Source organism: Microcebus murinus, chromosome 22, assembly GCF_040939455.1.
Source record: "Microcebus murinus isolate Inina chromosome 22, M.murinus_Inina_mat1.0, whole genome shotgun sequence".
NCBI classification, from domain to species: domain Eukaryota; kingdom Metazoa; phylum Chordata; class Mammalia; order Primates; family Cheirogaleidae; genus Microcebus; species Microcebus murinus.
Window position 1 is genome coordinate 22,229,275 of NC_134125.1, and position 23,464 is coordinate 22,252,738.

Consider the following 23,464-nt stretch of genomic DNA (forward strand, 5'->3'; position numbering starts at 1 on the left):
TGGACATAGTAGTCAGACACCCTCCTCCTCTCTGGTGCTCAGTCATTTCTAGAAGCATCTGTAGCACAATGTCAAAGTGATCGTTTACAGAATAAAATGCCAAAACCAGGAATTTTATCAAGTCAGTGAAAATGGGGTGGAGATCTTGAATGCGAGAGAGGAAAGCCTTGATAAATATGGATCTGGGTGAGCAGCACAGTTAGACACCGAGGCAGAGAAAATTAACAAAGAAGGCGGATAAGTCTGGTACTTCAAAGAGGGTGATTATAAATATGTAAAAAAAGATCTCGGGAAATTTGACGAAGACATCCAATACGCTTATAGAAACATTCTTTTTGATTTTGTTGCATCAAACTAAAGTGATGTTGTATTGTCCTCACATATTTCATCTATTCTAAGATGCACATAATACTCATATTTTGACATCTCTGAAAACAGGATGTGTTTTGCAATCGATGAAGCTGAGATAGACGAAATGCCTGGTGTCACGTTTTTGAGTGTGTATGAAAACTCAATGTTCATTCCAATGACTACAGCATAGCTGCAAACACAACCTCAAATGTCCTGAATATGAGACAAAATAAACTTTCCCATAACTAGGAAAAAAAAAAGAGTCTTAGGGAGGAAGGAGAGGAACAGGAACTTCCCAGGCAGTGTAGCAGAAGGTTTGTGTACAGCTGGAAAGCAAAACGATACTCTGCCCATTCTTTTGACTTATTTTTATTTTTATTTTTTTATATATAAAACTGAACTGTAATTGACTTATTTTTAATCACATTTATTCTGAAATTTCAAAGAACTGTAAAATGAGAGTCTGAAGCAGATTTATTTATTTATTTATTTATTTATTTGACAGAGTCTCACTTTGTTGCCCAGGCTACAGTGAGTGCCATGGTGTCAGCGTAGCTCACAGCAACCTCAAATTCCTGGGCTCAAGCAATCCTACTGCCTCAGCCTCCCAGGTAGCTGGGACTACAGGCATGCGTCACCATGCTCGGCTCATTTTTTCTATATGTATTAGTTGGCCAATTAATTTCTTTCTATTTATAGTAGAGACGGGGTCTTGCTCTTGCGCAGGCTGGTTTCGAACTCCTGACCTCGAGCAATCTGCCCGCCTCGGCCTCCCAGAGTGCTAGGATTACAGGCATGAGCCACCACGCCCAGCCTGCAGTTTTATTTTTATTAGAAAGTTTTCAAAAGGCTGTGGAAAACCACTTCGATGGATGGGCCTGAATAAATAAGCAAACAAACGAAAAGGCTGTGCAACACTGGCCTGGTTCTTATCTGTAACACCGGGATAAAGATGGCACAGATTGCAAAGGATTACTGTAAAAATTAGATGAGTTAATATACACAAAGCTCTTAAAAGTGCCAGCAGAGAATCCAGCTTTAGTTTGTGCTAGCCACTCTTATTACGCCTTTGGGAGCCTATTGCCTTGGACAACATCTCTACCAAAACCTTTGTAATACTGTTTCTTGATTCTTTAGTATATCCCTCCCATGAGACTGGAGCTATTTGAGGACAGAAACTGGACCTCTTTCTCTTTTTTTTGAGATAGAGTCTTGCTCTGTTGCCTGGGCTTGAGTGCAGTGGTATCATTATAGCTTGCTGCAACCTCAGACTCCTGGACTCAAGCGATCATCCTGCCTCAGCCTCCTGAGAAGCTGGGACCATAGGTGTGTGCCACCATGCCTGGCTAATTTTTCTATTTTTTGTAGAGATGAGGGCATGATGGGTAATGAAATGACTCCATGGGCAGAGTTTCTGTGAGGAGTGATGAAAATTAAATTATGGTGATGGCTGTACAGCTCTGTAAGTATATGAAAAACCATTCAATGTATACTTTAAATAGATGAACTTCATAGTATATAAGTTGTATCTCAAAAAAAGCTGCTTTAAAAGAAGTGCTTATATTCCAATTCTAATGTAAGTAACATGAGAAAACTTATACTTTGTGTGTATTATCTCCATATAACCATAATTTAGGATAGACACACTGGAGGTTGAAAAGGATTCAATAGCATTTCTGTCAAAACCTTTTCCTAGATCAAAAATTTAAGTGGCTATGAAAACTAAACATGAAGGCCGGGTGCGGTGGCTCATGCCTGTAATCCTAGCACTCTGGTAATCCTAGCACTCTGGGAGGCCGAGGCGGGAGGATTGCTCGAGGTCAGGAGTTTGAAACCAGCCTGAGCAAGAGCAAGACCCCGTCTCTACTATAAATAGAAAGAAATTAATTGGACAATTAATATATAGAGAAAAAAATTAGCCGGGCATGGTGGCACATGCCTGTAGTCCCAGCTACTCGGGAGGCTGAGGCCACGGCACTCACTCTAGCCTGTGCAACAAAGCGAGACTCTGTCTCAAAAAAAAAAAAACACAACTAAATATAACCTAAGTTTTGGGTTATCTTAAACACTCATCCTTGGAAAACATGTAATAGTTTAGTAACATTTTAATACCTTACAAAAGGATGTTCAATGGTACTGACCAATGAATATTTGGGTTTCCAAATTACAAATAAGTTAATAAATAATAAAAAGTATTCAACTTCTCAACTGGTACTCTACTGCTGGTAGGAATGCAAAATGGTACAACCACTCTAGCAAACAGTTTGGTAGTTCCTTTTATTAATAAAATTAAACATATACTTTCCAAATGACACAACATAGGTATTTGCCCAGGTGAAATAATTCATGCACACATAAAAACTCATATGCAAATATTTTATAGCAGTTTCATTCATAATTGCCAGAGCTAGAAACAATTCAAATTTTCTTCAAATGGGAAATGGATAAACTGTGGTACAACTAGACAAGGAGATACTCCTCAGCCATAAGAAAGAATGCATTACTGATGTATGCAATAATATGGATCAGTCTGAAAGGCACTATGTTAAATGTAAAAAAGCTAGACTCAAAGGCTTCTCCTGTAAGATATTTATATATCATTACTGATTATATTATTTATATTTATATGACATTCTAAAAAAGGTAAAACCATAGGGACACAAGAAAACAGATGAGTGGCTGCTAAGGGCCGGGTTGGCAAGAGAGACTGAATAAATTGCTGAGCAAATGTTCTATATCTTGACAGTGGTGGTAGTTACACAACTGTATGTGTTTGTCAAAACTCACAGAACTGTACACACACACACACACACACACACACAGGGTGTACTCTACTGTATGTAAATTACACCTCAATTTAAAAAAAAAAGAAAAAATTTAGTTCCCCAAATGTCTAGACTTCATCCTTATTGCATATAAAATGGATGTGGTACTAGCTGATTTTTCAAACTTAGTCCCCCAAAATATGAACTAAAAGAGGATAATGACATAAATATAGAAAATCTACAAAAATATAGAAAATATTCATTTCAAATTATATATATATATATTTAAAAAATCAATAAACTGCAAGAATATAAGGCATAAAGGAGAATATAAGGCATAAAGGCTTTGTTCACAGGTCATTCCACCTCCTTATAATGCTCAATTTATTCACATAACACAAATAGGGGCTTATAAAACATTGTTTCAACTGTATTCTAAATTCTAAATTATCTAGTTCCAAAAATTATGTAATGTAGACTTTCCCTTCTTGACTATTTTCACCTTTTCCCTGATGTTCTTCCAATTCCTGATGACCCTTCCACATAAGACTTCATGCAAATCACTAGTGGGAATTAAGTCTCACAATAATAAATGGGAACTAATATTAGCATTGTTCCTGGTGCCATTCCACCTTTCCTACACATAACCCTCCCAAAGAACTCCACTTACAAGGAACTCTCTGAAAAAAGAAAACATGTAAACTTGATAGTATCAGTTTTATAAAATATTAAACAAAATATTATGGTGAAATAGCCACAATGAAAGTCAGAACATCTTTATTTGATGTGACTCAGAAAAAAAAATCAACAAAAAATAAAAGTCAGAAGAGCAGAAAGGGAGAGGTAGCAGTCAGAGTGCCTGATAGGAAGAGTTTCTTGTGAAATGACCCCTCAACTTAACTACTCCCATCACTGCTCCCCATACCCCTTCATATGGGTCTACCCTAGAGTGATCAAGAAATAAAAAATGATAGGCAAAATAGCATCTTATCAATTATTATTATTATTATTTTCTTTTTTTTGAGACAGAGTCTCACTCTCTTGCTCAGGTTAGAGTGCTGTGGCCTCAGCGTAGCTCACAGCAACCTTGAACTCCTGGGCTCAAGTGATCCTCCTGCCTCAGCCTCCAGAGCAGCTGGGACTACAGGTGGGCACCACCACGTCTGGCAAATTTTTTCTATTTTTTAGCTGTCCAGCTAAATTTTTCTATTTTTAGTAGAGACAGGGTCTCACTCTTGCTCCGGCTGGTCTTGAACTCCTGAGCTCAAGCAATCCTCCTGCCTCGGCCTCCCAGGATTACAGATGTGAGCCACCTAGGCCAAGCCCATCCTACCAATTAAAGGTACCTTCTGGTTAACACAAAAATCCTTTTAAAGTGTTCAACTTATTCTGATTTCACCTCATTTAGTAGCAGCAGAATATGACTAGAAAGAATCTCAAAGCTATGGAATATCAGGGTACCTAGTGGGACATTATTATATAGAGAAGGAAAAATAATGCACTGAGGGGAGGGTATAGTAGCCTTGGTTCACTTACTAAATAATTCGGTGTAGAGGATCTAAAATGATGCCTTGGTAAATTTATAAACTAGTACACTGAAGTCCTTCCACTCAAAATAACCAAAATGTAATATAAATAAAACTATGTAAAGTAATTTGTACAGTGCTCAACACAGAACTCATATGCAAAATGTTTTACAGTGATGCAGACACTTAATAAAACAAAGTAGGCCGGGTTTGGTGGCTCACACCTGTAATCCTAGCACTCTGGGAGGCCGAGGTGGGTGGATCGCTCAAAGTCAGGAGTTCGAAACCAGCCTGAGAAAGAGTGAGACCCTGTCTCTACTAAAAACAGAAAGAAATTAATTGGCCAACTAAAAATATATATATAAAAATTAGCCAGGCATGGTGGCACATGCCTGTAGCTACTAGGGAGGCTGAGGCAGGAGGATCGCTTGAGCCCAGGAGTTTGAGGTTGCTGTGAGCTAGACTGACACCACAGCACTGTAGCCTGGGCAACAGAGTGAGACTGTGTCTCAAAAAAAAAAACCCCAAAACCAAAAATAAACATATATAAATCAAAGGTAGCAAGGATATATTAGATTTTCCTCAGAAACTTTAAATCTGGGACAGAGTAAAAATTCTGGCAGCTGGGGCCCCTAGGGACAGAGTACAACTAGATTTCCAAGAAGCATCATTTAGTTCTCAATTTCATAGTAAAGATAAGGCAGGAGATACTTACCCTTGACCTTGGCAAAGCAAGCTGAAACGCTGGCTACACTAAAGAAGAGCATGTGGGTCTATTTAAATCATATCCATGGTGATAGCATGTACTAATCACACTTCCAGGACTCAATGCCTTCACAGAACCTTCTTTTCTGCCTTGCTATGACTGGCTGTGACTTTGAACAGCTGAGCTTGCTTTCTCATGTGCAGCATAGGAATACCTTGGAAGGTTCTTGGGGCAACGAATCTTAGGTACTAGGCCACTGCTGCTAAGAACTCCAGTAGAGCTGCTCTTCCAAGGTCCCCCATACTAAACTGAGAAACTTACACATGGCTTTGGGGGGAAAATCAAATAATTCATTTTACCAATGTAAATTATGAAATAAGAATGGTGTTCTAACAGGAAGGAAAGCATCACAGAGTAGCTTATGTGAGAACACTCTTCAGAGGGGCTCATCTTATCTATGTCCAACGTGTGCCAGCTTTTTAGGTGGAGAGCAGGCCAGGTAAATTTGAAAAGGCAGACTTTCTTTTTTTTTTTTTTCTTTTGAGATAGGGCTTCTAGTCCAGGATCATGAAAAGGCAGACTTTCAAGCAGAAAAGAACTCTGGGCCAGGCGCGGTGGCTCACGCCTGTAATCCTAGCACTCTGGGAGGCCGAGGTGGGAGGATTGATTGAGGTCAGGAGTTCAAAACCAGCCTGAGCAACAGCGAGACCCCGTCTCTACTATAAAATAGAAAGAAATTAATTGGCCAAATAATATATATAGAAAAAATTAGCCGGGCATGGTGGCGCATGCCTGTAGCCCCAGCTACTTGGGAGGCTGAGGCAGTAGGATTGCTTGAGCCCAGGAGTTTGAGGTTGCTGTGAGCTAGGCTGACGCCACGGCACTCACTCTAGCCTGGGCAACAAAGCAAGACTCTGTCTCAAAAATAAAAAGAAAAGAACTCTGGTTCTCCCGTTTAAAGGCTAGTTCAGTGGTTTAATGAAAGTGTAGTTCTACATATAGACAGTAAATTTTGTGGTAAGATTGTGGGTGAAAATATATCATAGATTAGATATAGCAATATTACAGCCCCCCTAAAAAGATCTTGGGGGTGGGGTGGCCACTAATTGCATCCCTAGAAGGGCTCTAAGAACAAGGTAAATTTTTGTGCAAAACAACATTTCTCATCTTCACAGCAATGTCCTTTAATCTATACTGGACAGTTTAGTCTTTGAGCCACAGAGAAAATCTGCAGCAGCAGGAAGCAGAGTGATAAACTGGCACAAATGTCCTTTTTCATAAGAATGATTTGTGTTTCCTTTTCTGTCCAGGCTGCTAAGAAGCTGAGAGTCAAATCTGATGCTATACCACAGTAACAGAATGCTCATATAATTTCATGTATTTACTTTATCTTCCCTTTTTGAGATTCTGATTATTCTATATTATTAATTTAATATACTATGTGTTTTATAATATAAGCACATAGTCCTCTCTAAAGATACTCAAGGTTATTTTTAGCCTGGGGGTGGGGGGAAGAGAAGAATCTTGGCTCTGCTATTCTCTTTTGAATCTCAGTTTCCTCCTCAATCAATCTAAAAGTAATATTGCAGATGCCTTTACCCAACCATCATGTTGAGGAGCAAAACAAGATAATAGAAATGAAACTGCCTTGAAAACTCTCAAGGTAACCTACAGTAAACATTTTCTCTCATACCTGACCCCAGGGAAAAAGAACAGGATGTGCTCCCATATGCTGAACTATACCAGGTGAATTCCTCCCCTGTCCCATTAATCCTTCCAAATAGGCATATATATTTGATGATATAAAATCAAATAAAAGATTTTACATCAGCAATAAAGGTTCAACACAGTATTGATGGAGGGAGGATTCACTATGGAAAAAGCAGGAAGCAAATTACTGTCAAAAAACAAGGCACTGCTTGATTATACTAGGTGTTTTCAAGTACATCATGGGCAATACCAAGAAATTTCTATAGTTAAGTCCATCTTATAAGGCAGGGACCTCTAACCCTTATATTCTCAATGCAAAATGTAAACTGGAAACTGTGTGTGTGTGTGTTTTTTTTTTTTTTTTTTTTAAGAGACAGGGTCTCGCTCTATTGTCCAGGCTGGAGTGCAGTGGTGGGATCACAGCTCACTTGCAGCCTTGAACTCCTGGACTCAAGTGATCCTCCTGCTTCAGCCTCCCAAGTAGCTGGGATTACAGGTATGTGCCACCACATTTGGCTAATTCTTTTTATTTTTTGCAGAGATGGGGTTTCACTCTGTTGCCCAGGCTGGTGGTCTTGAACTCTTGGCCTCAACCAATCCACCTGCCCTGGCCTCCCAAAATGCTGGGATTACAGGCATGAGCCACCACACCTGGCCCCAAACTGGGAACTAAAACAGTGTGTGTAGTAAGTAGAAAAAGCAAAAGACTTGAGAGAAATAAATACCTTTGCTCCTTAGAAAATCTTCAGGGAGGTCCGCACATAAAAGTTCTTTGCTGGACTGCATCAGGAGATCCTCCTACAGTAAGAAAATCCAGCAGTCAAGGAGGATTCAGAGATATAGGAGCTTGTGAATCTTAGTTACTCTTTGAGAGACTTCTTTATGACTCCAGGAAATCTGCTAGCAGTCACAAGGATTGGGACCTGAAGGAAACCTCAAATTTAATTAAGTGTAATCAACAAAAAGTTTTACTTGTCTATAATTTAAGCTTGAAAAGCCAAGATTTTTCAAGGTTGGACAATAATAGGGGTTTAAAATGTCAATCTGCAGAATCCAAACAAACCCTACAAATGCCTTCTGAATCAAGAAATGAATTACTGCAATGCAATTTTAATTTCATCTGAAAGAAAAATATCTAGAAATCAGATTTTTCTTAGTTCCTAATCATTGTAGATATCATAATTCACTCCCTGCTCCCTAAACTTCTTAGGTTTTTTTCATCCTCCTTCATCAGAAAAGGGGAGCAGAGGAAAACGGAGACCATCAATGACAACCAGTTTCCTCCTACAGAAGAAATTCAGAAGACCGGGAAGAGGCAGTCAGTGATGGAATGTGCACACTGTGGCGACTGCCCTGGAGCCCCAGGACGTAAGCGTTCTATCAGACTTACTAGCTGGGAGACTGACCAACCACAGATGGCTGTTTACACTAAACTCTCCTTCTGGGTCACCTCTTTTCCTTTGTCCTAAGGCCCCCAAAAATTCATTCTCAATGATTTAATTAAGTAAAAAAGATTCTGACACTACACTCATCTGAAGCTGCAGATCAGTGAAATCACTGCTATAACCTCATATAATTTTTTCCTTAATTCTTATAAGCATGAGGAAAAAAAAAAGCAAAAGCCATTTGGGCTCTAGACAAAGTTCTAGTGGTAGAAACAGAACCCAGAAGGGGGAAGGAAGATGTATGCAATGGCAAATGCAGATGGACATGGACAGAAATAAAACATCATCATCACTGTACGTGAGAGATGACAACCTGAATGGACTGTCCTACATGAATATATGAAACAGGATTATTCTTTCACTTTGTATTGAAACTTTAGTATGGAATACTTTCACAGAGCATGAACTTGAAAACAAATGTCTCCCAGATAACTTATGTGTAACACACCATGTTTGGGGGGAAAAAAAGTCCAAATTCTAGCACAAAGGCAGACTGAAATTGTTTGTAAATGAGAGAAAAAGCTCTTACTTACCACAGAAGGAATGATGGAATTAGAAAATACAATTTGACAACCATCACAATAATAATTATATCAAACAAGAATCATCAGTTGACATTAAAACTCAGGGCTAAACCCTTGAATGAGAAATAGAAATATTTACATAGTCTCGAAATATCTCCCCAGAAGATACTAATTAATTACAAAGGGGAAAATAGTAACTTCACAGTGGAGAAATCTGACAGATCCCACCCAAACCAAGGGATCTCAGTTTTTCTCCTTTGGCATACCCAGCACCAGCTGCCTCCTGATAGGATACAAGACATGACAAATGAATGCCACAAGTGGTCCTACATTTATCCTGGACCAGAAAAATAAAATACATTTTCTTTTCCTTTGTTGTAAAGACAGCAGTGGGACAACTGGCCAAATTTGAATATAGTCTATAGATTAAAGTACTAGGATCAGTGTTAGTTTCCTGATACTGATTAATATACTACGGTCATGTAACAGAATGTCCTTGTTTGCTAGGAAAAATACACATTGAAGTATTTAGGTATGATGTCTGTGACTGTACTCTTAAACTACTGAGGAAAAATGCAAATAGGATAAAATGTTAATATGCAAGGAATCTGCATGAGGGGTTTATGAGACTTCTTTGCATTAATTTTGCAACTTTTCTGTAAGTCTCAAATTATTTCAAAATAAAAGTCAAGAAAATAGCTGGGCCGGGCGCGGTGGCTCAAGCCTGTAATCCTAGCACTCTGGGAGGCTGAGGCAGGCAGATTGCTCGAGGTTAGGAGTTCGAAACCAGCCTGAGCAAGAGCGAGACCCCGTCTCTACTATAAATAGCAAGAAATTAATTGGCCAACTAATATATATAGAGAAAAAATAGCCGGGCATGGTGGTGCATGCCTGTAGTCCCAGCTACTCGGGAGGCTGAGGCAGCAGGATCGCTTGAGCCCAGGAGTTTGAGGTTGCTGTGAGCTAGGCTGATGTCACGGCACTCACTGTGGCCTGGGCAACAAAGCGAGACTCTGTATCAAAAAAAAAAAAAAAAAAGAAAAGAGCTGGGCACAGTGGCACAAGCCTACATACAGTTCAGCTGCTCAGAAGGCTGAGGCAGGCCAGGCGCGGTGGCTCAAGCCTGTAATCCTAGTACTCTGGGAGGGCGAGGAGGGCAGATTGCTTGAGGTCAGGAGTTAGAAACCAGCCTGAGCAAGAGCAAGACCCCATCTCTACTATAAATAGAAAGAAATTAATTGGCCAACTAGAAATATATAGAAAAAATGAGCCAGGCATGGTGGCGCATGCCTGTAGTCCCAGCTACTCTGGAGGCTGAGGCAGCAGGATTGCTTGAGCCCAGGAGTTTGAGGTTGATGTGAGCTAGGCTGACACCATGGCACTCACTCTAGCCTGGGCAACAAAGCGAGACTGTCTCAAAAAAAAAAAAAAAAAAAGGCGGCTAAGGCAGGCAGGAGGATCACTGGAGTCCAGGAGTTCGAGGCCAGCCTGGGCAACACAATGAAACCCCATCTCTTAAAAAAAAAAAAAAAAAGGTTAAGACACATTTCTTTGTAGTTACTTTTATTCTCTCTAAAATGATAATACTCTCTGCTTTTCCAGTTCTCAGGATGAATGTTTAAGGTGTGGGAATAGATACTATTTAAAATATTCTTTCAGGTTAATATTTTATGGAAAAGGCGGAATGCTGGAGTAAAAGATTATAGGATGGGGATTCAGGGCTCTGTTCTAACCCTAGAACTCACACCTACTAACTATATGGTGCTGACAGTAACCTTACCCTGACAGGACAGGGTACTCCATGAGCAGGAGCTTCCATCCATCATGAGACTTTAGACACCTGTTATTCCTTTCTGTGAGAAAAGCAAATAGAGCTGTCACCAAGATTCCAGTATGTCATCTGGAATGACTATCATAAGCTATTCTGGGGCTACAAGAGCCTCTGTAAAGTGACGGTGGAGCTCAAGTTAGCAACGTACAGGCTCCTTTAGATCCCAAAGGGCTTTGGTGAACTTGTGCAATTAACCCTTACTGGCACCGCCCCCTCAGTGGTTGTTGAAATTTTAGTTCTGCCCCACCTGTCGCTCTAAGGAGCTATCCCTAGCTGGAGGCCCCAAAATACCCTGATGGAGTACCAAGCCCAATGCTTCAGTCATGTCCCCTTCTCCTTGGTTAGTGACGATTCCTAACAGGGCAGGGGAGAAAAAGAAGCAAGGAGTGAGTCATCCTACTCTCTCCCTACCTTGCTAACTCTTCTTTAAAGGTTCTGAGTTAAGAAAAACTCCAGCATCACAGGAAGGCTGGAGACTCTGCAAGGTTTAAGGTCTCAGATATAATCAGGAATAATACTGGATTGAAAAGGAAAGTGTTTGAGGTTGAGAATCCTCCACCCCCACCATGGTGGTGGGCAACCTCCAGATCAGATGGGAGCTCTGCAAGTCTGAGTCCCTAAGTGCAGATGAGGGAACAGAACAACTCACTTGCATGCAATGGACATGCCAGCATAATAATCCTTTGTAAACCCCATCCCCCACCTCAAGTCAGCCAATCATATAACGAACACTTGCAGACGTTTATCAGACATAATTTCCTTTTCCTACAATATTTTATCAGCTCAATGTTCTAAATTTCAGGATTCCTAGAGGTAAGAGTCCCAAACATTTCTCTCTACCATCTAGATTTAGTCAAACCTCAACATCTGATCATCAATGTACTGGAGTTTCCTGCAAAACCTATCTTGAATGAAACAACTTTCAAGATACTCATTCCCATGATCCCTCTTCAACATCAAATGAGATATATACTATAGTTTACAGTATCCTATAAACTATTAATATATAACACAAGAAATTCCACATAATAGTGCAATTCGTTTTTCAAAATGACAACAAACACATTCTCTGCCTCATGGACCTAACACTGTTTTGGAATCAAAATCAATTCATGTTACTTCTCCAACGTTTTGGCAGATTTTAGGAGAGTCTTGAAAATCACTATTACTATTCATCTGTGGTCTTAAGTTCCCATTAAAAGTTGGACCCTGGCTGGGCACGGTGGCTCATGCCTGTAATCCTAGTACTCTGGGAGGCCAAGGCAGGAAGATTGTTTGAGCTCAGGAGTTCAAGCCCAGCCTGAGCAAGAGCAAGACCCTGTCTCAGCTAAAAATAGAAAAAATTAGCCAGGTGTGGTGGTGTGTGCCTGTAGTCCCAGCTATTCAGGAGGCTGAGGCAGGAGGATTGCTTAAGCCCAGGAGTTTGAAGGTTGCAGTGAGCTATGATGACACCACTGCATTCTAGCTCAGGCAAGAGACCATGTCTCAAAATAAATAAATAAAATAAAAGTCGACTGGCTGGGTGTGGTGGCTCACGCATATAATCCTAGCACTCTGGGAGGCCAAGGCAGGAGGATCACTCAAGACCAGGAGTTCAAAACCAGCCTGAGCAAGAGTGAGACCCCCATCTCCACTAAAAATAGAAAGAAATTAGCTGGACAACTAAAAATATATAGAAAAAATTGGCCAGGCATGGTGGCACATGCCTGTAGTCCCAGCTACTTGGGAGGCTGAGGCAGAAGGACTGCTTGAACCCAGGTGTATGAGGTTGCTGTGAGCTAACCTGATGCCATGGCACTCTAGCCCAGGCAACATAGCAAGACTCTGTCTCAAAAAAAAAAAAAAAAAAAAGAAAAAGAAAAAAGGAAAAAAGTCGACTGTATCTCCTGGTAAGGATGCAATTCTGTTTCATTACCATGAGACTAGTTTAGAGCAGGAAAAAACAAATACCTGGAGGGAAATGAATATACATTGAGCTCTTCAGCTTTTATAAGCAGGTGGTTTTAAGCTCCTCAGGGCCTGATGTATTTCTGAGCCTTGAGCTCTGCTTGTAACCAAACATTTCTGAGCTCATCTAAACCTGAGCTTCCCAAGCTGGAAGCAGAGGGAGTAAGGAAAGGGCAGCCATAGCCCCATCTACAGATAGGACTGCACACTGAAGTATGCAGTTATAGGGCCAAAATGTGATACTTTCTACTTCTTGACATTTGAGGAAATACTCATGATTACTCTCATAGCTAAGAATACTCAGAAGATGAAAGAAACTTTTATATCTCTAGATAGATCTTTCAGTTTCTACCCTTGCATATCTATTATAAAAAGGAACAACTATACAACAGTAACTTTTAAATTACCTTTGCACAGTTTAAAAAAGAATTTTCCTCCACATATCTCAATTCAGAGAAACAACTGGTGACTTTAAAAAAGGCACTGATCCTATTAGCTGGGTAAGGTATATAATATCCCTTTTCAATGAATTTTCTAAGGAAACTGCTGATTTTCTAAGGAAACTTATTAAGGAAATTTTCTAAGGAAACTTCCTTAAGAGGAAGCTCCATCTTAAGTCTCAGCAATGTGCTTTGGGTACCTCTCTGTCATATACTGTTCGAAACATAAGATGACAACCATGGGCAAACCATTACAGGGACAATGGTGCCCTGGCAAACTCAGAGAATCGCTTATGGCCACCAATTTTACTACTGAGACCATGAAGTCCAGATTTTTCACCTTTAAATCACTGAAAATTAAATTCTTTCCAACAAGAGTTCCTTTTAAGCAAACAGCAAGCTCCTTCACATTATTGCAAATTTCCCTTAGGATCAAAGGCTCTCAGGGTTAGAAGTAGTAAGCTTCATGGATATTTAATGCAACCATCTTTCATTGAAGTAAATTCATACACAAGGCACAAGACTGAGTCTCTCATGAACACACCATCACAAACAAGTTTCTTCAGCAGCATAACACGTTTCAAGTGATCAACAGTCACTGTGCTTCCTTACTTCATGTTCCCTCTCCACATATCTATCAAAAAATGCATACTGGGAGGGCCGGGCGTGGTGGCTCACGCCTGTAAACCTAGCACTCTGGGAGGCCAAGGCGGGCAGATTGCTCGAGGTCAGGAGTTCAAAACCAGCCTGAGCAAGAGCAAGACCCCCATCTCTACTATAAATAGAAAGAAATTAATTGACCAACTAATATATATATAGAAAAAATTAGTTGGGCATGGTGGCACATGCCTGTAGTCCCAGCTACTCAGGAGGCTAAGGCAGCAGGATTGCTTAAGCCCAGGAGTTTGAGGTTGCTGTGAGCTAGGCTGACGCCACAGCACTCTAGCCTGGGCAACAAAGCAAGACTCTGTCTAAAAAAAAAAAATGCATACTGGGCCTTCATATGTTACAGCTAAAAGACTGTTCAGAACATTTCTGTGTCTGTGTTGAACACAACTAAATTATCATATTCTACAACAAAGCTTTTACAACACAGCCAACCCAGGCATATCTACCATTGCTGGGGGTAGGGAGAAGCAAAATCTATAAAAATTTTAACATTCAATAGCTTATAATTAAGCACCAAAAAAAAAAAAAAAAAAAGAAAAAAGAAAGTAAAAGAAACAATAAAAACCAAGGCATGGTATAAAGAGTTTTCAACGCTAAATCATCCTTGTGAGATGCCACATACCCATCTCTTTAAATTTTTGATGCAAAGTTCTTAAATAAGACCAATCTTTTCTACATCCTGGCTAGCAACTTTTGCAAGCAAGATAGTTTTCGACCTTTCTCCTACAAGAAAGGAATTCAGAAATGAATGCATCCTTTCACAATTCAGCTTGGTGCCTGCAGCTGTCCTTTCCTCTGTGCCTGTTCTCAGACACTTTTTTCTCCTTTTTTGCCTTTCTTCTCCCTCCTCAATAATGGGGTGATCCTGATTAAAGCACAAAATTATTAATTACAAGCTTTTTTTCTTTTTAAAAAAATTTTTATACTTTAAAAATTTTTTTCACTTTATTTTTAAAAATCAAATTTTATTAAAAAGATATATTTTTCTACTAATTAAAAAAATTTTTATCCTTTATTTTTAGTTTATTCCTCTTAAAATATTTTTATCTGTTTTTTAACCCAATACCACAAATGAATAATTACAAGTTTTTATAGATTTTTGACATAATCCTAAGACAGGAAAGAATAATTTTTGCTGGTTTATCTTTTCATGATTCAAATATTTAACTTATGATTGGATTATTTAACTTTTTATGTGGATCTTTAAAAAATGTTAAGACCAATTACAAAAGAACAAATAAATACTGTATGATTCCACTTATATGAGGTCCCTACAGTAGTCAAATTCAAAGAGATAGAAAAGTAGAATGGTGGCTGCCAGAGATGGGGAGTTACTGTTTCATGGGTACAGAGTTTCAGTTTGGGATGATGAAAAGAAATTCTGGAGATAAATGGTGGTGGTGGTTACACAGTACGAATGTACTTAATGCCACTGAACTGTATACTTAAAAATGGTTAAAATGTGCCAGGCATGGTGGCTCATGCCTATACGCCCAGAACTTTGTGAGGCCAAGGTGGGAGGAGTGCTTTAGGCCAGGAGTTCAAGACCAGCCCAGGCCCCTGAGACCTTGTCTCTACAAAAAATTAAAAACAAAAATTAGCCAAGCATGGTGGCACATGCTTGTAGTCCTGGCTACTTGAGAGGCTGAGGTGAGAGGATCACTCAGTCTAAGAATTCCAGATTGCAGTGAGCTACGACTGATCATGGCATTGTACTCTAGCTTGGGTGATGGAGTAAGACCCTGTCTCTTAAAAGAAAAATAAAGTTAAAATGAGGCACATTTTAACCCTGCACCTTCACCTAGGAGGGTGAGGAATAAAAACATTCCTATCAGGCACACTAAAGGCCCTGCCTGACTTCAGCATTATTCAATTTATCCATGTAACAAAAACACTTGCAGTCCCTTAATATTTTGAAATAAATAAGTAAATAAAAAGATAAAAACTGTAAGGCTAAAACATGGTTAAAATGGTAAATTTTATGTTATGTGTATTTTACCACAATAAAACAAGCAAAAAACATTTAAGATCATTTAAAAGTCACTTAAAAAAATCCTGTATTTTGTTTTCTTTCAAATACACTAAATGAGTGAATAAATGTATATTAAACAAAATGAGTTTAAGTTTCACTCGAGCCCAAGGTAAGCAGAAGTGTAAACCTCTACCTCTAGCACTACTTACTCCCTGAATTGGGAAATCCACCAACCAGACCTGACTTTGTTAAATTCATTCGACTCATGCAATAGGTAACTTGAAAGCGTAGGTGGCTGTTTTTCATAATCAGAGAAGTTCTTATTACTGGAGCCAAGCTCCCTTGAAGTTGCTACCTTTTCTGCCTTGACTGATTTTAAGTCTAGAGAGGAGGGCAGCATAGGTAGTAATCTTTGAATACTCTTCCCCAAAACTGAGCCAGTACCTGATGGTGGGCCTTTTGCCTACAAAACAAACACCTGAAGGAAAAGAACTTTGTGCAATGTTGCTAAAGACAGATCAAAGATTAATAGAAAGATCATAGAATCTCTCTCTAGATAGAAAAGAACACATCTGAAGTTGCTTGTCCAAACTAAAAACCCCTTTGCTGTATCCCTGAAATACAGTCACTCTGCCTCCTCACAAACACGACTTCAAAGGCAAACTAAGTCATTTATAGACTAGCTTAGCTGTTAAAAAGTTCCTCTCCTCTGGGAGGCCGAGGCAGACAGATCTCAAAACCAGCCCGAGCAAAAGCAAGATCCTGTCTCTACTAAAAATAGAAACAAAATTAATTGGCCAACTAAAAATATATAGAAAAAATTAGCCAGGCATGGTGGCACATGCGTGCAGTCCCAGCTACTCGGGAGGCTGGAGCAGAAGGATTGCTTGAGCCCAGAGTTTGAGGTTGCTGCGAGCTAGGCTGACGCCATGGCACTCTAGCCAGGGCAAGTAGCCAGAGTAAGACTCTATCTCAAAAAATAAAAATAAAAAATTCCTCTCATATTGAGTTAAATTCTGTCTCCCTTTAGCAAGTACAGCTTTTGCTATATTTTTAATTTTAGTTTTTAAACATTTAGAAATAATTTCTTCCAAATATTTTGTAAATATTGTTCAAAAAATTCCCTGCCTAGTCTTCATCTGCCTAATGTTAACATCTTATAAAACCACAGTATAATTATCAGGACCTGTAGATTAATACTAATATTATCAACTAATCTATTCTAATTACTCAAATTTGTCATAATGTCCATTTCCTGGAACAGGATTCAATCCAGGCTCCCAGTGCATATAGTCATCATGTCTCTTTTTGAGAGACAGGGTCTCGCCCTGTCACCCAGGCTGCTGTAGTTCAGTGGCGCATTCATAGCTCACTGTAACCTAGAACTTTTGGGCTCAAGTGATTTTCCTGCCTCAGCCTCTAAGTAGCTGGGACTACAGGTGTGAGCCATCATATCTGGATAATTTTTTACATTTTTTGTATGCATAGGGTCTTGCTACGTTTCCCAGGCTGGTCTCAAACTTCTGGCCTCAAGTGGACCTCCCTCCTGTCTCTGCCTCCCAAAGTGTTGGGATTATAGGCATGAGCCACTGTGCCTAGCCCTTAGTCTCTTCTAAACTGGGATAGTTCCTTAGGTATTCATTATTCATGATCTTGACATTTTTAAAAAGAATGTTCCTCAATTTGGATTTATCTGATGTTTTCTTGTGATTAGACTCTAGATATGCACTTTGGGAGCAGGAATACCACAAAAGTGATGTTGGCTCTTCTCAGTGGGTCCTATCAGAAGGCATTGTCCCATAACATCACGGTGGGGAGGTGCCTCATTCTTGGGGAGGCAAACTGCAATCATTTGGTTCAGATGGGGTCTGCCAGGTTTCCCCACTGTGAAGTTACTATTTTTCGCTTTATAATTATTAAATATCTTGTGGAGAAATACTGAGACTATGTAAATATTTGTTTCTCATTGAAACTTTTAGCCAATAACATCCACTGATGACTCTTGCTTGGGATAATTATTACTGTGATGGTTGCCAAAAAGTGATTTTCTATTTCCATCCATCTTTCTTTTTTCCTTTCTTTCATTCCTCCTTCCTTCCATTCATTCATTCATCAAGGTGAGGATCTCACTCTGTTTCCCAGGCTGGAATGCAGGGGTGCAATTGTAGTTCATTTATAACCTTGCACTCCTGGACCAAGGGATCCTCCTGCCTCAGCCTCCTGAGCAGCGAGGACTACAGCCATGTGCTGCCACCCGGCTAATCCTTCTATATTAATTGGAATTCTTTAAGACCTTTTTCTCTATTTATTTATTCAGTTGTTTTATATCAACATGGACTCATGGATATTTATTTTATTCTATGGGTATAATCATTACTATCATTGAAGTTCAAATCATCCCAGACTTGGCCATTGGGAGCCCCTTCAAGCTGGCTCCTATGTCCTTTTGATATGTCCCCATAATCTTTTGAGTATTTCATGACTAATTGTTCCAGGCACAATTCTCTGCTCTGGAACAGCTGTTTCTCCAAAGAGTCATGGCTTCTTTTATTTGGAAACCAAGACCTAGGCAACAGGTATGCTCATTGCTATGAGGTGTCTGTCAATGTTTCTAGGCCCCGTCTCACATACCAGCACATGTATTTCTATATCTATCTGTGTATCTTAATAACCCTAAGTTATACTGATAACTCAGATTCTAATTCAACACTACAGGGTTCATTTTAGTCTCCCTCTTTCCTCTTTGTGATTTCTGTCTCTGACAGTGAGAAAGCTGGCTCTCATTATCCACAGTATATTTACTTACCGTGTTTCCCCAAAAATAAGACCTACCCATAAAATAAGCCCTAGCAGGATTTCTAAGCATTTGTGCAATATAAACCCTACCCCGAAAATAAGACCTAGTGATGAGTGTGGCTACGCAGCGTATCTCCACAACCCATGCATTTTGTTGTGGACAGTAAAGACGACGAGCAGCCCTTCTCATCTGCCCCATTGTGACAGCTACTATCCCAGAGGTGACCGGAAAGGTGCGGGCAGCCCCACCAACAAGGTCGGCCCCCCCGTCAGGTCCTGGCCAGCCTGTGCGTGCTGCAAGCTGAGACTTTGAGGGGAAAATAACACATCCTCTGAAAATAAGCCCTAGGGTGTCTTCTCGAGGAAAAGTAAATATAAGACCCTGTCTTATTTTCGGGGAAACATGGTTATTTGCTCAATCCTAGAATACATAACTACTTTGTTTAGGAATGGCTAAGTCCTACTCCTGAGAAAAACAAATTTACTAAAATGTTTTGTTCTCTTTTTGGCTTTAGTCTTAAGAGGATATAGTCAAAATATTGTTTCCCAAAGTAATTTGGGCTCCTCACCCTGTGTAGTTTTGTTATTTATAATATTCATTTGTTACAACTTGCATTCAATCAATTCAATCCAATCCCACATGCTAGTCATCTAGTTAGTTATTTTTCAAGTATGTACTTAGAACTACACCAAAAGGTATACTTACAGAAGGTATACTTCCTCCCATCCTTTATTCCATTCCCACTTCCCCATTCTGTCCACCTGTTACCACTCACTTGGTATAGGTGATCAAACTCAGTACTTTCAGCTTTATCCTTCTCATGCATACATGTGTGTAGGGTTTTTTTGTTTTTTAATGAATGAGCAGATACCGTATATATGCTTATTTCCCCTTCTTTCTTGTATGAAAGGGAGGATACTATACATCTTCATTTGCATTTTTCTGTATATCCTGGTTTTCAGAAAAGAGTCAATATATCGGGCCTGACTGCTATCCTTAGAAAGGTCTACTCGCAAAGTTGGCCTTTGCTAGCATCTATGAACTGGATTTTGGGAGATTCCACTATTTCCTAAATAAGGTGTTTATGCTAAACGCCTGCTTTCCTTCTGGGAGCCTGGAATTTGGGTATGTGCTAGGCAGAGATGCCCACGTGAATAGCCCCCAGTAAAACTCTGGGCACCAAGTCCCTAACAAGCTTCCATGGCAAACAAAATTCATACGTGTTGTCACAATTTGTTCCCAGATGAAGTTAAAATGTGACTCTACTAGGAAAGGACGCTTGGAAGCTTGCACCTGATTTCCACTGGACTTTGTTCCATGTCCCCTTTCCCTTTGCTGATTTTCTTTGTATCCTTTCACTGTCACAATTCTTAGCTGTGAGAACAAGTAAATGCTAAGTCCTATGAGTTCTAGTGAGTCACAAAACCTAGAGGTGGTCTTGGGGCCCCTGACATACCTGAAAATCATTCCATATCAGTACATCATGGAGATCCTCCTCATTCTTCATTATAGCTGCATAAAACTCCATGTATGATATACCTTATACCATAGTTTGTTCAACCTCACTCCTATACATGAACATGTAGGGTACATCCAATATTTTGCAATTTTATTTTATTTATTTTATTTTTTTTGAGACAGAGTCTCACTTTGTTGCCCAGGCTAGAGTGAGTGCTGTGGCATCAGCCTAGCTCACAGCAACCTCAAACTCCTGGGCTCAAGCGATCCTACTGCCTCAGCCTCCTGAGTAGCTGGGACTACAGGCATGCACCACCATGCCCGGCTAATTTTTTGTATATACATTTTTAGTTGGTCAATTAATTTCTTTCTGTTTATAGTAGAGACGGGGTCTCACTCAGGCTGGTTTCGAACTCCTGACCTCGAGCAATCCACCCACCACATCCTCCCAGAGTGCTAGGATTACAGGCGTGAGTCACCATACCCAGCCACTATCTTGCAATTTTAAACTGCTACAAAGAACAACCTTGTCTTAGTCCATTTAATGTTGCTATAAACAAATACCCGAGGCTGGGTAATTTATAAAGAAAAGAGGTTTATTTGGCTCACAGTTCTGCAGGTTGTACAAAAAGCATGGCACTGGCATCTGCTTGGCTTCTGGTGAGGGTCTCAGGCTGCTTCCACTCATGGTGGAAGGTGAAGGGAAGCTGGCTGTGCAGAAATCACGTGGTAAGAGAAGAAGCAACAGAGAGGGAAGTGGTGCCAGGCTCTTTTTAACAACCAGTTCTTGCTGGAACTAAGAGTGAGAATCCACTCATTACTGTGAGGATGGCACTAAGCCATTCACGCCAGATCTGCCCCTGTGACCAAAACATCTCCCATTATGCCACACCTCTAATACAGGGGATCAAATTTCAACATGAGGTTTGGGGGGACAAACTATAGCAAACCTTGTGTACAAATATTTTCATGCTATTGGAAGTGTATTTTCAGGGTAGATTCCTAGAAATGAGAGTGCTGGATCAACAGGTCAGAGCATCTGTGTTATAGTTTTGTTAAATGTTGCCAAATTCCTCTTCAGAAAGGTTGTATCAGTATGCATTCCCACCAGCCATATATAAGATGTATAAGATCGTTTCCTCACAACTTTGCTAACAAGATGTGTTGTCATACTTTTTGCTTTCACCAAACTGATAGGTAAAAAGTGGTATCTCAGGTTGTTTAAACTTTGCATTTCTATAATTATGAGTGAGGCTAACCACCTCTTCATATGTTTAAGCACCACACACACAGAGTGAATTATTAAGTCTTTTGCCATTTTTTGAATAGGTTTTGGTTCTTCATTCCCCAATTCAAGAGTTCCTTATAAATTAGTGATATAAGATCTGTGATATATGTTACAAATATATTCTCTCAATTTGTCAGTTGTCTTTTGACTGTGTTACATTTGGCCAAGAGTGAGAGTTCTTTTTTTTTTTTTTTTTTTTTTTTTTTTTTTTTTTTGAGACAGAGTCTCACTTTGTTGTCCAGGCTAGAGTGAGTGCCGTGGCGTCAGCCTAGCTCACAGCAACCTCAAACTCCTGGGCTTGAGTGATCCTTCTGCCTCAGCCCCCCGAGTAGCTGGGACTACAGGCATGCGCCACCATGCCCGGCTAATTTTTTATATATATATCAGTTGGCCAATTAATTTCTTTCTATTTACAGTAGAGACGGGGTCTCGCTCTTGCTCAGGCTGGTTTTGAACTCCTGACCTCGAGCAATCCGCCCGCCTCGGCCTCCCAAGAGCTAGGATTACAGGCGTGAGCCACAGCGCCCGGCCAAGAGTGAGAGTTCTTATCTTGAGATCCGAGTATGTCTTCTGAGTTTGCAAACCCTCTAAAATGGCATGTCTGCTTTTCTGAGAGGCCTGCAGTGTTCAGATTTCCATAAGGGTCCTGTGACCTGAGAGTGATTAGGAGCTACTACTGCTCTGTATCTTCTACTGACTCTAACTGTGCCTTACAGGACCACTTCTGCTGGAAAGCCCTTCAAATTCTTGAAGGCTTCTCTCACTTCTCTTCACTGTCCTTTTTCAAAAGTCAGACACCCAGAGCCCCAGCCTTCAATTGCGTATTTTCAAGTTGTGTCATTAGTGTGAATTCTTATCCATAAATGCATCCCTGACTTCCTATACCTCTCTTACATATGCCACCAAAAGGAGAGTACAATACTCTAGCTGTAGCCTAACCAGCACAAAATAGAGCACAACCACCACATCCCAGTCCAGGTAACACATTTGTGTTAATGATATTAAGAGCAAATTGGCTTTCCTTGGCAACCATACCACAAAGTCAATTCTAATTGGCCTGCTAAAACCCATGGGTCTCCTGTTTCCCCATAAATACTTCTGGCTTTTTTCACTTGTGGAGTTCACTTTTTGGAACCAAGTACAAAATGTTACATTTGTATCTATAAAATTTCATTTTGCTTTACACAATTGAAAACAGGATTTATCTGTGGTGCTGTTGGGCAGGAAAAAGGGGATGATTTAAAAAAAAGAACAGGGAGATAATAATCTATTAATAATAGTTCTTAGGTTGGGTAGTACGTATAATGCATTGTGTTATTATACTTCATAATTTTTGTATATTATACACATGCTTTTATTTTATATCAAATAGTACATTAAGAAACTTTTCTTGTTAGACTCAATCCATCATATCAAGAAGTAACATACAAGAAATTTTTGGATGGGCAGGGCTGGGGAAGGAGAGAGTGGGAGAAACCCAGCTGGTCTACACACTAGGTGTGGGTCAAGGTTTTATTACCTCTGTGGTAATAGACTTGAGGCCAAGGTCACACAGGTTTTGTCTGGCAGGCCTGAGGCGGGGATTCAGGTCTTCTGACTCCCATTCTGATGAGAAAAGGGAAACTGTGGGCAAGGGATGCATCTTTTAACCTCCATCGTCCCTCTTTCCCCTGGATTGATGATTGAAAAGTTTTACTTTGTTTTTTTGTTTTTTGTGACAGTCTCGCTCTGTCACCCCAGGTAGAGTGCCGTGGTGTCAGCACAGCTCACTATAACCTAAAACTCCTGGGTTCAACCGATTCTCCTGCCTCAGCCTCCCGAGCAGGACTACAGACGTGCCTCACAGCGCCTGGCTAAGTTTTCTATTTTTAATAGAGATGGGGTCTGGCTCTTGCTCAAACTGGTCTCAAACTCCTGGACTCAAGCAATCCTCCCGCCTCAGCCACTCAGAGTGCTAGGATTACAGGCGTGAGCCACCATGCCCAGCCCTCCAGTTGCTCTTTTTTTTTTTTTTTTTTTTTTTAAATCAGGAATA

The 23,464-nt window shown here is 40.1% G+C and overlaps 1 protein-coding gene across 4 annotated transcripts in view; it reads right to left on the bottom strand.

Annotated features, from left to right (window-relative positions):
• Window positions 1-23,464, bottom strand: part of PRR14L (proline rich 14 like) — a 76,290-nt gene that overhangs the window by 42,419 nt on the left and 10,407 nt on the right. For 3 of the 4 annotated variants that reach the window (XM_012764004.3, XM_012763999.3, XM_075996713.1), the window contains one exon: window positions 7,784-7,856. In XM_012764004.3, the coding sequence (XP_012619458.2) occupies window positions 7,784-7,844 (61 nt within the window). In that variant the 5' untranslated portion in view covers window positions 7,845-7,856. Of the gene's footprint in view, window positions 1-7,783; window positions 7,857-22,948; window positions 23,035-23,464 lie in introns of all 4 variants that reach the window. The other variant, XM_012764003.2, reaches the window with a different exon arrangement.